Consider the following 17,581-nt stretch of genomic DNA (forward strand, 5'->3'; position numbering starts at 1 on the left):
AAGGACACCGGAGGCAGCTGAAAGGCTTCCCAGAGGCCGAATCTGGGATAATTTCACCTTTAAATAAATGATAGCTGCTATGGATTTAAAGATCATTGAGTAAGAATCCATTACTAACTGCAATGCATGATCCTAGATTGGATTGTGAATCAGGAAAAAAATAGCCATAAGGGACAATGAGACAACTAATGGAATATGATCTGTGGATTAGATAACAATATTGTACCAATGACAAACCCCTGAATTTTAATCACTATACTGTGGTTTATAAGACAGTAGGTTTTTTTAAGGAAAATACATGCCAAAGTATGCAGGGATAATGGTACAAGACTCCAACTTACTTTCAAGTGGTTCAGAAAAAAAAAATGTGAATCCATAAGAATATGTATACTAAAGTGAATGGTAAAAACTGCAAAACAATTGTGGAATCTGAATAAAAGGTATAAAGGAATTATTTGCACTATTGTTGCAACTGTTTTTTGCATTTAAATTTGATAACAAAAAAAAGGAACAAAAAATACATATAGTACAATTAGAGTGCCTTATGGTTCCAGGCTCAGCAGCAAGCACACAAGAGACAATGTTTATTAAAGGTAAGATGTACACCTTTTTTTTTTTTTTAAGAAGAAATATAAAAGTAAAAATATAAAAGTTAATGGACATCTTTAGCTTAAGATGTCCATTTTTTCCACTTATTATCAGGTTCCCTCTCATACATAAGAAATGCTCCACTCTCCCCGCGCCTCAGTGATCACTCCTTTAAACTCCCAGAGGACTTGCCCATTGCCTGCATTTGGCCCTTATCATAAGTTATTTTAAACTGTTTTTTGTTGTCGTCATTGTTGTTGTTTTTTATATACATATCCCACTCCCCTAACTAGATTTTAAACTCTGTAGAGGCAAGAACCACTTATACCATTTGGGTATCTTCAGAGCTTAATCAGTATCCTAAGCATGCTATAAAGCTCTAAGATACTACAACATGTGATAAAATGCTTAATAATTAGTTGTTGAAAGGATTTTCTAGCTCTTAAACAGAATTCTATGGAATGATTTTTATTAAAAATGCTACCTGAAGTTTTCTTCCTGTAATTGTTCTAGTTGTAACTGCGCATGAAAATACTTTTTTGCAACCATTGTATTTGGATCATCAAAAGATCCATCCAACTGGTCAAGTTTTTCATTCATCATCTCATTCTCAGAAACTAATGAATTCTTTTCATCTTGAAGTGCAGTCACCTAAAAAACAAATATACAAACATAAGTATCAATAGCAAAAAAGTCCCGAGGTCACATTATAATTGTGACTAAGCTATTAAATTAGCTTGGTTAATCAGACTAGATAATTCCTATGGATCCTTCCAAATCTGAAATTTTGTGTCTAGGCTGTTTAAGTCAAAGAAAAGAAATCAAAATAATTTGATTAATATAGAGAAAACAGAGTAATACATTTAAGTATCTTCAAAATGTTATGCTTGCCCTAGTTTGGGGAAGAAAATGTTTCTAAAATTTGATGTATCAATAAACTTCAAAAAATTAATTTGTTCCCCTTTTAGTTATAAATTTACTATCAGGATGCTGTTACCTAGTAAGCTAAAATACACACACATATATGCACAAAGTTATTTTAGGCTCATAGCAGAAAATTATCAGTTACATATATGCCTTCAGGCACAAGCCCATTATTTTGCTAATGAATCGGTAACAAAAAGTTGAACTGAATCCATTTGCACACTGAGGCTGTTTGCTTATATATATTTTTAAAGATTTTATTTATTTATTTGACACAGAGAGAGAGAGAGAGAGCGTGAGCATGCCAGAGAGCACAAGCAGGGGGAACAGCAGAAGGAGAGGGATGTGCAGGCTTCCCACTGAGCAGGGAGCCTGATGTGGGGCTCAATCCCAGGGTCCTGGGATCATAACCTGAGCTGCGGGCACACGCTTAACTGACTTAGCCACCCAGGCACCCCGTTTACGTTTTAAAATTGATAAAAACATGTAATTTTAGAAGCACATCAATACCAGTGCGTAACACATTATTTTATTTACATATTTATGCAACAAATATAATTTGCTCCCTCAATTCTTTTTCTTTTCCATTTAAAAATATCTTTAAAAATTTACAGCTAGGCTGTAACCTTATATAAGACCAATTTTTATTAGGATTCATTTGAAAAAACCCGAATCTTCGGCCTCTCATGACTTTCAGCATATTACTACATAGGTTTGAGAGATTATTTTTTTCAATAATTGTAATTAATTCAACCCAATTATGTGAATGAAACTATACTGACGCAGTGAGCTAGTAATAGGAAATTAAAGGTTACAAACACTGTCCCTCAAATGAGCAACACAAAGGCTGAGAACTGTCCCCAGACTGTCTACAGGAGAAAGAAGTTTCTCTTCCTAAATATAATGCATGCATCCATCCTTGCCATGCAAGCAGTTTAGTGACTATTATCTGTTATGAACAATCCTAAATTATTGAGATACACAAAAAGAATGAGAGTTTGAACCCTCAGTATCCTTGGGGTAGAAATGTAAATAATTACACAACAGAAAACATTCAAGGTGCTTTCATGGAAGCATACCATAAGGTGGGGGTGGGACATAAGGGAAAGAATATCTCATCTTGGCTGGAGGGGAGAGGCTCTCATAAAAAGATCAACGGAAGAGAAACAATACCCTCAGTCTTCCAAAACTGGACAGGAACCCTCCAAAGAGGGTAGAGGAGCAAGGGCAAATTTAATTTTCAACACCCAGTGTGTAACCAACCTGGTTCCTATCCATGTTTTACAGTGTGGCCTCAGAGCCACCTTTAATCATAGACTGAAGGAGGGGGTAATAAACATGCAAATTCCTTGTACCACACCCTCCTCTATCCAGGCCTTAGAATGTCCAGGAGTGGTTCTAGGCATCATAATGTACCTGCATTTATCTCTCTCTGGTTTGTTCTCTATTTCTTTGTTTCTCTCTCCTCTGTTGCTGTCTCTCTGTCTCTGTTTCTGTTTCTCTGAGTTATTTAAGAGATAGAAAAATTCAAAAAGCTAAAAAAAAGGCTCATTTTCTCACATCACCAGATTTAACTTAACACTTGTATATCATTTGCATATTTAAAAAATGAAACATGAAATTCTATAGCTGGAGTCCCCTTTATCTCATTAGAGTTTGAAAATCACTGTTTCAGATATACACTTATCTTGTACAATGGTGGGCAGGAGTATGTTTTCTCTAACATACCATAAGCAAGACTGGCCACTTACTGCAGTAAGTGAAGGATTGCTGCCTACTGCTGCCAGGTGTTATGAATAATGGCTGGGAAAAGCAGAATTAAAAAATAAAAAACACTGGCAAACACTTCAGAACTTGCCCGAAGGCCCCATAATAATCCTGACTGGAACAGAACTAGAAGACTACATCAGAGTTTCTAAAACTTCACATCAAAGTATCATGTGGAGATTTTTCTTTCTTTTTCTCAAGTACACATTATTGGACCTGCCTTCTGATTTCCTGGATCAGAATTTTGCTTGTCCCAATGTTTATAACCATAATGTGCACAGAACCAACATAGTTCTTTATTTGAAAGGATTCAAGCTTCACCAGATCTTTCACCACAACATTCCCACTTTTGCATTCTTTGATTAAAACATGTTTGCTAGTTGAACTGTGTCAACACACAGTTTCTTTAAGAATGGCTCATGAGGGGTGCCTGGGTAGCTCAGTGGTTAAGCACCTGTCTTTGGCTCAGGTCGTGATCCCACGGTCCCAGGATGGAGTCTCACATCAGGCTCCTTGCAGGGAGCCTGCTTCTCCCTCTGCCTATGTCTCTGCCTCTCTCTGTGTCTCTCAGGAATAAACAAATAAAAATCTTAAAAAAAAAAAAAAAAAAAAAAAAAGAATGGCTCATGAGGTCTGCAACTGAGCGCTTTGTTTGGGTGTAAGGCTGCTTCCCTGCCTAGGTACTCTGCAGAAACCTCTCTTCCATATTCTGGCATTCAAGTTGTAGGGGAACCTGATTTTGTCTTTGTGGGTGATTTGCCTTTTCTACCTGAATGACTAGTACTTGTTTTTATTTTATTCTTGAAGTTCAGTAGCTTACCTAGGATAAAGTCTGCTGTTAAGTATTATTCATGGATTTGTTTCTATATAGCTACAATTTCCTTTTAAACCTCATTTTATTGCCCTACCACCTAGTCTATTTTACTGATGAAATTGTTATACAACATGAAGCAAAGGTTATTTTCTAAGCTTAGCTCAAGTCTTTGAGCATGCTCTTTAATCTGCAATGTTTGCACATTTGTCATGCTTTTATTCTTTTCATCTAATTCATGCTTCATCAGCAGTCAAGATACCCTATATTTTCCAGTGTAGTTGAAGACTTTTTGGGACACCCTCTCCACTGTAGCAAGACCTAGTACATCTTCCCTTCTAAGTCATGGTTGGGACTGTTTTCTCTCTTCAGCCTTGTGAATTGTCAAGGAAGGATGGGGTAAGGTTGTGTGTGATGGGTTCTGCTCTAAGTGCTTAATGTATATCAACTCATTTAATCCTTATAATCACTCTGGGAGATACATACTATTATCACATCATTTCTAGAACAAAAGAGAAAATTGAACTATAAAGAATTTAAATAATTTGCTTGAGAGGACACAACCTAGGACACGGCTAGGTTCTGAATATGGTTAGGCGGATTTAAAATCTACCCCACTAACCATGAACTATTGTCTCTCATATCAAGTTTATTTTGCTAATGTGTAAAGGCATATGAACTCAAGAATTATATATATACATGTGTTCAGATACATGTACAGGTTAGCAAAACAAACTTGGTATTCTCATTTATGAAGGGTGGGGCAGCTCGATCACTTCTAAATACTTCCATAAATGACCTCACTTAAATATTCACACTCTATGCAGTAGCTATTTTAGTTTCTTCTTTTTACAAAAGAAACTAAGGGCTCATCTAAATACTTGAAATTCTACAATCAAAAGGATTTTCTCAAAGAAGTAGGTGTTACAATTTTCAATTCCAAGAGAAAAATAACTATGAAATTCATGCTTGAATATTCAAGCCTATAACAAATACTTTAAATTTGCCTTCTAAGAAATGAAACCCAACCTCTAAAACACTTTGCCAATGAATTATTTACAATAAAACCTTTCTAAACTTCAAGACTAAATTTTTCTCTGATTGATTTCTTTTCCCACCTGCATATCCAGTTCTTGGCATCTTTGCCTCAGTTCTTCTTTTTCTGCTAGTGCTTCTTGAAGTTCTTCCAAGGCCCTTTTAAGCTGAAACACAAAATGTCCTGATTCTTAGTAAGGTGTGTTTTGACACAAATTGAAAAATATATGTATGTGCATACATATAAATATATATATGTATATATATATACATACACTGATATTAAAAATGGTCAGGGTGCCTTAGAGTCTCAGTCAGTTAAGCATCTGCCGTTGGCTCAGGTCATGATCCTGGAGTCCCCGGATGGAGCTGGTATCAGGTTCCCTGCTCTGCAGGGAGTCTGCTTCTCCCTCTGCCTCTCCATCTCCCCATCCACCCCTACTCACGTTCGCTCTCTCACTTGTTCCCTCTCTCAAAAAATTAAGTAAGTAAAATCTTTTTAAAAATAGCTATTACAATTTATTAATAAGTTTACTTTCTTTGGGTCTTCATTTGAAACTTTCTAGGATTACCATGCAAATTATATAATAGGAGATACACTTAGCACAGTCTCTCTGGCACATAGTAGACAATGACTGACTACTCAGAGTGAGGGGGGAGATTTTAAGGTAGTGGCTTTATGCAAATGGATAGCTGTGTGAGACAGTTGTCATTTGGGTAATGGGAGAAGGTGCTGATTAGTACAGAACAATGATGAAGGACCTAACTGTGGATGGAAATCATGCATTTATAATGACCCCAATTCAAATGAATGGCTGTACTTTTCTCTAACAGTGCTCAACTGCATGGATATAGCAGTAAAAAAGGCTTTCATTGTAGTTTTGATTTCCATTTCCCTGATGATCAGTGATGTTGAACATTTTCTCATGTGTCTGTTGGCCATCTGCATGTCTTCTTTGGAAAAATGTCTATTCATGTCTTTTGCCCATTTTTTAAATTGAATTATTTGTTTTTTGGGTGTTGGATTTTATAAGTTAACCATGGAGAAAAAATTGATGGTTACCAGAAGGGAAATGGGTGGGAAGATGGGTTAAATAGGTGATGGGGACTAAGGTGTACACTTGTCGTGATGAACACCAGGTGATGTATGGAAGTGTTGAATTACCATATTGTAGGCCTGAAGATAATATTACACATTATGTTAACTGGAATTTAAATGAAAACTTTAAAAAATGTATCTGTTAAAAAATGTCTCAATTTGTTATTTTTCTGTGAGTAATATTCACAGTCTAATGTTTAAGGCTAAAGTCCCACAGAAATAAAGTTTTATGTAAATCTTTATGAAAAATTTATATTCAATTTGCATTTTCTAAAAATTGAACTATCAGTAACAGAGTTTTATATATACACACACATACACACACACACACACAATATAATGATTCAACAACAACAACACAATGGTTAGATGCCATAAAGTAAAAAAAAAAAAAAAAAAAAAAAAAAAAAAAAAAGATGCCATAAAGTAGGTGGCAATGCCTCTTAACTGTATTGTGTGTTGTCAGGCCCAAGGGCCTCCTCCATCCTTGTCAAAGGGAATGCTAACCTCCCCTTTCATACAACTTTCCTTATGTAATATTTAAACAACAGAGTATTAGAGGATGTTGTTTAACTTCATTTCAAAAAATTTAGAAAACCATAGTATGTTTAAATTCAAATAAAATTTCATAGAAAAAAACTTTTAATTTGAAATATTTCATGAGATGACTGGTGACACTCATGAAAAACAGATGTTCAAAAATATAACAGAAAAAGTACTAGATGCATTTGGCTCTCCCTATACCCTTTCCCCTAGAATCTAGTTCAGATTATATGTCAGAGGAGAGTTCCTTTTCCCCCCTGTGAAACAGTCATGAAATAGAACCAGGGAAAGGAGTGTTGAGCACAGGGTCTTGGAGCTGTTTCTTCAACATGACAAAAATTATATTATCTTATTAGATAAATTAGGTATTAGCAGAATTTGTATATTGTCTACCATTAGAATGAGTCACATATGTATTATAAGTTTCAGAAGGAAAGTTCAATGTCACTCAACTCTTTGAACATGAGCATAAAAAATTCTGGAGACTGACAGTACTTGCATTTATGAGGGAATGCATGACAATACTCAATTGAAATGTTACAGAATAAACGACCTAAATTTTATGGAGAAAAATATTCTTGTATATGTTCCCCTATGTAAGCTTTATGATACTAATTATAATTTTTTTTTGATACTAATTATAATTAACCAAGGAACTGTATGAATGTTTTCAACATTTTCCCCACATACTGAGATACTCACCTGGTGTTCTAATTCTCCAACAGTATCATTTGTAGGAGAGTTCAATATTTCTTTACTCATCAACTAAGAAATTAAAATAGTAAAGTTAAGTACAATAAAGAGATGCTACAAAGGAAAAAACAAGTTTACTTGAAAGGACAGTAAAATGCTTGATATTCAGTTTTCCTTTGCCATACTTTGATGATCCTTAGAATATTATTCAAATAAAAACTTTACTAGAGGCTTAAGCTAAATAACACATTTAACCATTAGATCTGTGAGGATACCAGAAGCAAAGTGGACTTGAAGATATATTTAAAATACCTGTATGCTGAAAATTCACAATCCAAATTCTAAAAGATGAACTACTATATAAAACTGGTAACAAAATAATAAATAATATTAAAGATTCTTCCATAAAATAAATTAACACTCTTAAAATACAACCTTTAAATGTGTGATATGGCAAAAGCCTAATTTGAGAAGTTATTTTAAAAGGAGGAGTTACAATTACATGAAAGAAAGGATCCTTATAAAAATAACATTTTTGCATCTGAAAGGCAGATTTATGTATTGTGAGGCTTTAAATTCAAGCCAGCAATGCAAACTCAGAGCACACAAAGTGCTAACTTCCTGTGAAAGGTCTCCCTCCACATCATGCTCCTGCCAAACTAAGTTTGCCCTCACTAATCCCCTACTCTACCTATCCTCAGGTCTCCTCTGCATTCCACATACCTTAGCCTTTAAGTCTGATGTTAAGAATCAACGTGTACCACATGAATTCTGAATCCTTCTCGTTGAATTTACACAACTAGACTGGCTTGAACCCAGCCTACCTGGCTCCCAAACTTATCACCATATTTGCTTACAGTACTAACATTCTGAAAATGAATATAAGATATATTTACATACATGCTTTAAAATTTCAAGACAGACTGTCCTAATTGGTAGAAAAAAAAAAGATAAAAATTCTTATTTGGTCAGAGGTGGTTTATCCTGCTTAGGTGAAGCTACTTAAGGGATCCTGACAATATTAATTTATCTTTTAAAATATAGAAGTACTAAAATTAGGATTGAAGTCTTTTTAAGATATTTTGGGGAAAGAAAAGGAAAGATACACTAGCTTAAGATAAGTCAATCTGCTGCAAAGAGCAGATTTCTGTTTGTACAAACAGAAATATATATTCATATATATGTATATATATATATGAAAAAAACTTACCTCTTGAATAGCAGTCATAACCACATGTTGAACAGATTCTTCTAGTGTCATTATATTTTGAATATGTTCTGTGTTTAAAAAAAAAAAAAGATCTGATAAAAATCTACTCTTTACCCATGGTACCTTAGCCATTCAATTAACAGCACAAAAGTTCATTTACCACACATACTTCTTTATGTAAGTATTTTTTCACAAGATATATGTCTACTAATATTAGATAAGCAGAATTGAAATATTCATAATTTTAAATGTTTTATTTTTTCTAAAGAAGAAAACCTCTAATTTTCTTAGAAGAGAAAGAAGAAATTACAATCTTAAAACAATTATGACAATTTCTTCCCTGTTGTTAAATATTCAGTATTCTAGGATGAATCCATATATATTAAATGAATTCCTAAAATCTCTAGCCTAAAAAGTCACATTTTATCACCTACTTAGCTCATTTCAGGAGGGTTTTTTTTTAGAAAAAAAATTTTAATTTTTATTTATTTATGATAGTCACAGAGAGAGAGAGAGGCAGAGACATAGGCAGAGGGAGAAGCAGGTTCCATGCACCGGGAGCCCGACGTGGGACTCGATCCCGGGTCTCCAGGATCGCACCCTGAGCCAAAGGCAGGCGCCAAACCTCTGCGCCACCCAGGGTTCCCTCAGGAGAGCTTTTAAAGAAGGGACTTATATAGCTTCCTGTAAACACACACTCAACATTCATCACATCTCATCTCAAGGAGATATTTATGCCTTACCACAAACACAGAGGCAGTAAGTTGATTCTGTCCCAATAAGAAATGAGGAACCATAAGAAAAAGTGTTCCATATATTTGCATAATCCACCTCAACTATATGTTCTTCAGCTAAAACAATTTCCAAAAATTTCTAAATTTCAAAAAAAAACCCCATCACATTATTTTCAAATACTTTTATTGTTTTAATGATTCTTCTGGAAAACTTCTGAAAGTTCTCTCAATCTTTCTTTTATTTGTAAAGCTAAGACTGGAGTGGGTGGGAAAGCAGAAGAATTTTTGTTTTAAAGATTCCATTTATTTATTCATGAGAGACACAGGGAAAGAGAGAAGCAGAGACACAGGCAGAGGGAGAAGCAGGCTCCATGCTGGGAGCCCAATGTGGGATTTGATCCCGGGTCTCCAGGATCACGCCCTGGGCTGAAGGCGGTGCTAAACCGCTGAGCCACCCAGGCTGCCCAGCAGAAGAATTAAGTAGAGAATGTACAAGCAATGCAATGTTTTACTTTAACTGGATTTTCTGGATAATGGAGTGTTTAAAGACTGCTAAAGCCTTCAAAAAATTATATTTTCTTCCATCAAGATAAACAGAATACTTATTTAACCAAAGAAGTTCATTCTTTCAAGACTGAGGTTACTGCAATACCTTGGAATCATTCTGGAATCAACTCTCATTACAAAGTATAAAGATGTGTAAACTGTTTTACATTTTGTATGTGTTTTGTTTTTAAGTTTTAATTAATTTACTGCAAGATTTTCTCTACTTGCTCACTTCTAAAAATTGCCCACATACCTTCAAGAAGAAATCCAATTATGTAACACTGATGTTTTTAATAGTGACAATGAAACTATTTTATATTTACTAGTTTTATTTAAATATGTGGAAACTGAATTTCCTTTTAAAATTCTGAGGACAAAATTGCTAAATAATGCTTGGAATTAAATCATGAAAATAATGTTAAAGTTCATGGAAAGAAACAAAATCAACTTAGGGAGAAATTACGGCTTAAAATATCTAATTATAATTTATAATAGGAAGAACTGATTAATTCACAAGAAAATAGATGAAATGAGATAAAAAGAATAGATACTAAATAGTACAAATAGAGTCAAAGCCAAAAGTTGGTTCTTTGAAAAAAGATGATTAAAATTGACAAACATGGAGGAGGGAAGATGTGAGGGTTGCTGGGGGCAGGGGAGGCATTAAGGAGAGCACTTCATGTAATGAGCACTGGGTGTTATATGCAACTGATGAATCACTAAATTCTACCTCTAAACTAATAAAAAAGAAAAAAGAAAGAAGAATGTATTGCCTCTTCTCCCCATAAAAGCATAATGATAGAGAATTTTAAAAGCAGCAAAAAATAAAAATAAAATAAAAAATAAAAACATTATATAAAAGGGCAACTCCACAAGGCTATCAGCTGATTTTTTAGCAGAAATTTTGTAGGTTAGAAGAGAGTGGCATGATATATTCAAAGTGCCAAAAGGAAAGAACTAAGAATACTCTACCCAACAAGGTTATCACTGAGAATTGAAAGAGAGATAAACAGTTTCCCAAACAAAAGTTAAGCGAGTTCATTATCATTAAACTAACCTTACAAGAAATGCTAAAGGGAATTCTTTAAGTGGGAAACAAAAGGACATAACCAGAAGTAAAGTTATGAAGGGAAAAAATTTCACAGATAAAAGCAAACATAAGGGCAGTAGATTAATCACTTATAAAGCTATTATGGAAGTTAAAACACAAAAGTAGTAAAATCATTTATATGTACAAAAATTAATCAAAGGATACAAAAAAACAAACAGATATAAAATATGACATCATATACATAAAACGTGGAGAAGGGAGTGGAGAAGGGGGTCTAAATTTAGTGCTCTCAGAACTTAAGCAACCATCAAATTAATATAAATTCCTATGCAGAATGTTATAGATCAACTCAATGGCAACCAGAAATCAAAAACCTATACCAGATATACAAAAAAAATAAAGAAGGAATCCAACCATAATCCTATGGAAAAGCATCAAACCACAAGGGAAGAGAGCAAGAGAAGAAAAAAGAACAGAACTACAAACACAACCAGAAAACAATAAAATGACAATAAGTATATTACTTATCAATAATTACTTTAAATGTAAATGGACCACATACTCCAATCAGAAGACCTACGATGATGTAATGGATAAAAATAACAAGACCAATCTATATGCTACACCTGTATGAACCTACAAGAAACTCACTTCAAACCTACAGACACAAATAGACTGAAAGTAAAGGGATAGAAAAAAAAAATACTCCATGAAAATAGAAGAAGGAAAAAAAGCCAGGATAGCAATACTTCTATCAGAAAAAATAGACTTTAAAACAAAGACTGTGGCAAGAGACAGAGAAGGGTGCCACATAATATTAAAGAGGTCACTCCAACAAAAGGATGTAACAACTGTCAATATCTCTGCACTCAACACAGGAGCTACCTAAATACATAAAGAAAATAATAGCCATAAAGGGAGGAATTGACAGTAATAGCAGAAGACAAAAAATTTACATCATTGGATAGAACACTGAGACAGAAAATCTACAAGGAAATAGTGGCTTCGAATGATACATTCAATCAGATGAACCTGACAGGTATATGCAGAACATACCATTCAAAACAGCAGAATACACAATCTTTTCAAGTGCCCATGGAACATTCTATAGGATAGATCATGTTAGGCCACAAAACAAACCTCAATAAATTTAAGAAAATGGAAGTCATATCAAGCATCTTTTCCAAGTAAGACAGTATGAAACTAGAAATCAAATACAAAAAAAGAACTGGAAAAGAACAGACATATAAGTAGGCTAAACAACATGCAACTAAAAAACCAACAGGTTAACAAAGAAATCAGAGGAAATAAAAAAATACATGAAGACAAATGGAAATGAAAACACAACAGTCCAAAACCTCTGGGATGCAGCAAAGGCAGTTCTAAGAGGGAAGTTTATAGTGAACCAAGCCTATCCTCAAGAAACCAGAAAAATCTCAAAAGGAGTTTTAAGAAAGTAAAAACAAACAAAGGCCAAAGTTAGTGGAAGAACAGAAATAATAAAGATTCAAGTGAAAATAAATGAAACTAAAAAACCATAGAAAAGATCAATGAAACCAAGAGCTGATTATTTAAAAAGATAAAATTGATAAACATTTAACCAGTTTCAGCAAAAAAAAAAAAAAAAAAAAAAAAAAAGAAAAAAAAATAGAGGCAATTCAAAATCAGAAATAAAGGAGGAGAAATAGTAACTGACATCACAAAAATACAAAGAATTGCAGGAGACTATTTTGAAAAATTATATGCCAACAAATTGGACAATCTACAAGAAATGGATAAATTCCTGGAAACATATAATTTTCCAAAATGGAATCAGGAAGAAATAGAAAATTTAAGCAGACCTATTACAAGTAATGAAATTGAATCAGTAATAAAAAATAACTCCCAATAAACAAATATCCAGGAACAGCTGGATTCACAGGTAAATTCTACCAAACATTTAGAGAATAGTTAATGCCTATTCTTATCAAACTGTTCCAAAAAATAAAAGAAGGAAACTTCCAAATTCATTCTATGAGGCCAGCATAACCTTGATATCAAAACCAGATAGAGAAACTACAAAAAAAGAAAATTAAGAATCAATATCTCTGATTATCCCAGATTCAAAAATCTTCAACAAAATATTACCAAACTGCATTCAATAACACATTAAAAGGATCATTCACCATGATCAAGTGAGATTAATTCCAAGGATGCAAAGGTGGTTCAATATTCACAAATCAATCAATGTGATATATCAATAAGAAGAATAAAAACCATGTGATCATCTCAATAGATGCAGAAAAGCATCTGACAAAGTACAATATTCATTCATGGTTAAAAACACTTAACAAAATAAGTTAGGGGGAACATATTTCAACATAATATAGGACATATCTAAAAATTCCGCAAGTTACATCATACTTAATGGTATAAAACTGAAGGCTTTTCCTCAAGATCAATATCAAGATAAGGATTTCCATCCTCACAACTTTTATTTGATATAGTACTGGAAGTCCTCACTGTAACAAGCAGAGAAGAAAGGAAATAAAAGGCACCCAAAGTCGTAAGGAAGAAGTTAAACTGTTACTATTTGCAGATGACATACTACTTTATATAGAAAACAACTATACCAAAAAACTATTAGAATATGTGAATTCAGTAAAGTTGCAGGATACAAAATTAATATACAGAAATCTGTTGTGTCTCTATCTACCAATAATGAAGTAGCAGAAACAGATACTAAGAAAACAATCCTATTAAAATGGCACCAAAATAAAATATCTAGGAATAAATTTAACCAAGGAAGTGAAAGACTTATACTCTGAAATCTTTAAGAAATTGATGAAAGAAACTGAAGATGACACAAATAGATGTACCAGGCTCACAGACTGAAAGAATACTGTTAAAATGTCCATAATATCCAAAGTCATCTACAGATTCACTGCAATCCCTATCAAAATACTAACAGCATTTTTCACAGAAGTAGAACAAGTTATCCTAAAACTCTATAGAACCACAACAAACCTTGAGTATCCAAAGCAATCTCGAGAAAGAACAAGGCTGGAGGTATCAGAATCCCAGATTTCAAGACAGTACTACAAAGATCTAGTAATCAGAATAGTCTGGTACTGGCTTAACAACAGACACATAGATCAATGCCACAGGATACAAAGCCTAGAATAGACCCACACTTATATGATCAAATTAATCTATGACAAAGGAGACAAGAACATACAATGGAGCAAAGACAGTCTCTTCAATAAATAATGCTGGGAAAACTGGAGAGCTACAGGCAAAACAAAGAAGCTGGACCCCTCCCTTACACATTACACAAAAATAAACTCAAAATGGATTGAAGACCTAAAGGTGAGACCTAAAACCACAACTAACAAAAACCAGAGGCAGTAATCTCTTGGACATCAGCCTTAGCAACATATTTATGGATATGTCTCTTCAGCAAGGGAAACATAAGACAAAATAAACTACAGAGACAATACAAAAATAGCAAAGGAAACCATCAACAAAACAAAAAGGAATTTACTGAACAGGAGAAGATATTTGCAAGTGATATATCCAATAAAGGGTTAATATACAAAATATATAAAGAACTTCTACAACTCAACACCAAAAACACAAAAAAATCTCATTAAAGAATAAGCAGAGGCCCTAGACATTTTTCCAGAGAATAAATAAAAATGGCCATCAGATACATGAAAAGATTATCAACATCACTAATCACCATGGAAATATAAATCAAAACCACAAGAGGTATCACCTCACACCAGTAAGAATGGCTAAAATAAAAAACACAAGAAACAACAAGTGTTGGCGAGGATATGGAGAAAAAGGAACACTCGTGTGCTGTTGATTGGGATATAAATTGGTGCAGCCACTGTAGTAGACAATATGGAAGGAGGTTCCTAAAAAACACAGATAGAGAAATACCACATAATCCAGTAATTCTACCTCTGAGTATTTACCCAAAGAAAACCAAAACACTAATTTAAAAAGATATATGCACTCCTGTGTTTATTGTAGCATTATTTAAATAGCCAAAATATAAAAGCAACCCAAATGTCTGTCAACAGATGAAGATGTAGTGCATACAAATGTGTATATACATATATATGTGCATACACACATACATACAATGGAATATATACCTGTATGTATATATACACACCACAGAAATATTACATGTATGTAAACATATGATGGAATATTACTTAGCCATAAAAAAGAATGAGATCTGCCATTTTCAATAACATGGATGGACCTAAAAGGTATAATGACAAGTGAGGTAAATCAGATAAAGACAAATACAATATGATTTCACTTACATGTGAAATCTAAAACAAAACAGAACAGAACAAAACAGACTCTTAAATATAGAGAACAAGCTGGTGGTCATCAGAGAAGGGGTGAGTGGAAGGATGGGTTAAACAGATAAAAGGGATTAAGAGGTACAAACTCCCAGTTATAAAGTCATAGTGATGAAAAGTAGAGCATAGAAAATATAGTAAATGATATTGCAATGACACTGTATGGTGATAGATGGGCACTACACCTTTCTTGGTGAGCACTGAGTAATGTATAGAATCGTCAAATCAATATCTTGTATACCTGAAACTAATATAAAATTGAATGTCAATTATACTTAAAAAAAAAACCCTGCCAAATGTGCTAAAATTAAGCAAAAAGATATTATAAACAACCAATAATTGAAATAAAGTATTAGTCAAATAAAAAGAAACAATAACAGAAAAGTTTTATTAATCAAATAAAAAATAAGAATAACAGAAAATTTCTAGATTTATAAATTAATTGCTATTTGTCAATTTGTAATTAAACATGTATGGAAGTTTTCCATGAGCAAATTTTGTGAAAAATCCCAATATATAGATCTTTGACATTATCTCTAAGTGAAAAATAAAAACCTATGGAGAAACACTCACTTGCCCTGGAAAAATATAGCTAATTGATGATAAAGACAGACTAATACCAAAGTTTTCTGATACCCAATCCTTTTTCTTTTTTATTAATAAGCAATTAATTTCATGTATTTTATTTTTCTTCTTCCTGAATTTTTTCTTACTGAATTTAACCTGTCTCATATTCTTACTTCATTATTTAGATAATACTGAATTTGTCTTCTAAGGTCCTGGCTTAAAGTATTGTACAAACTTAAGCACCCAACATATTCTTATAAAGGTGATGTATGGTAAGTTTGGACAAATCATACAAAAAACATCAGCACTAGAAATCTCACCACCCAGACTGATGCAGGCCCTGAGGGAAGTAAGTCTTGGTCTGTTCAGTTCATCATTTCAGTCACTACATGCAAACAAAAATGGTCTTTTTGTACTCATTAGGATATGGATCACTGTGTTTGTATATATCACTGTAAAATACCAATTCCAGACTGCTTAACTGGAGGATACACTAGACAGTCATTCTTCTAAAAAGAGCAGAATATTATCTGAAGAAGCTTGGATTATAATTTAATATTTGCATATTTATTTATAAAAACCTAAATCAACCTAAGTGCATCTTACATGTGAAACAAAATAAATCAGGTACAATTTTTACTGAATTTCCACTAAGTCTAAGCACTGAATATAGTAAGTTAATTAAAATAAAATACATTTAATGTAGCCACTGTACAAATGAACAGGAAATTTAACAAATCTAATGGATTAATCTTTCCTGGCCTTATCTTTTTTTTTTTTTTTTGAGCTCATTAAAAGTTTTCTTGGCATTAAAAAAAGCTCCAAAATAGTTTGAGGCATTAATAGGTTGAAAAATTTAGCCACTGTACAGGTGCTAAATTAAATAGGTACAAATCCAGGTACAAATAGGCTGGTTAAGATTTGTAGCTTTTTAATGGCAGAACTGGTCTGCCTTTTAAGGTCTCCTGGGTTACCTTTCCAGGTGCTTTGTGCCAAGACGTAATAGTAAATTTTTATGGTATTTTCTATACAATGTAGGTGTTTTTAGAGAGTAAATATCCCCAAATTGACTTTGAATGGACTGAAATTCACTTACCTTGCTTCTTTTCACAATTGACTGCACAACCTAAAATAAGCTGGAGCAACCTCCCAAGCTCCACAGAATCTGAACTCTCAGTTATTTGGTTTAAATCAGGGATAAGTTCTTCAGAAATTTGTTGCCCCAAAAACTGCAGAATTGAGACAATAAATTAGATCACTCTTTTATGTAGGCTACAAAAAATTTATTACATTTAATAATGACAAGGAAATTATAAACAGGATCTTGAAATGACTTGGGTAAATTAACAAATTGATAAATCCATAACTGTTGACTAAAACCAGTTAGCAAAGCTCAAGCAGCATCCCAAAATTTTGACTAACCAACCAACAACTAAAATGGTTTTACATCAAATACCCTTTAATCCCACTGTCAGAGAGATTAAGAAACCTTTAGATGTATCTATTATGACAAAACTTATGCCTTTCCAAAAATAAACAGATTTATGTTAAGCTGAAGGATATGCATAAAATTTTGATGCATGACTGATTGGTAGAAAACCACAATATAAACCATCATACTTACAAATGAACAGGAAATGTAACAAATC

The 17,581-nt window shown here is 33.3% G+C and overlaps 1 protein-coding gene and 1 non-coding gene across 2 annotated transcripts in view; both read right to left on the bottom strand.

Moving 5' to 3' along the window:
- Nucleotides 1-17,581, bottom strand: part of HOOK1 (hook microtubule tethering protein 1) — a 66,019-nt gene that overhangs the window by 29,278 nt on the left and 19,160 nt on the right. The window contains exons 5-9 of the mRNA XM_026006978.2: nt 17,029-17,161; nt 8,671-8,738; nt 7,470-7,532; nt 5,209-5,292; nt 1,073-1,239 (exon numbers count right to left, since the gene is read on the bottom strand). Coding sequence (XP_025862763.1) covers nt 1,073-1,239; nt 5,209-5,292; nt 7,470-7,532; nt 8,671-8,738; nt 17,029-17,161 — 515 coding nt within the window. The remainder of the gene's footprint in view (nt 1-1,072; nt 1,240-5,208; nt 5,293-7,469; nt 7,533-8,670; nt 8,739-17,028; nt 17,162-17,581) is intronic.
- On the bottom strand, nt 6,625-6,750 carry LOC112926178 (U6atac minor spliceosomal RNA). Its single transcript, XR_003236278.2, has one exon. It is a non-coding gene; the product is annotated as a U6atac minor spliceosomal RNA (small nuclear RNA).

This window comes from Vulpes vulpes, chromosome 12 (assembly GCF_048418805.1).
Source record: "Vulpes vulpes isolate BD-2025 chromosome 12, VulVul3, whole genome shotgun sequence".
Classification (NCBI taxonomy): Eukaryota; Metazoa; Chordata; class Mammalia; order Carnivora; family Canidae; genus Vulpes; species Vulpes vulpes.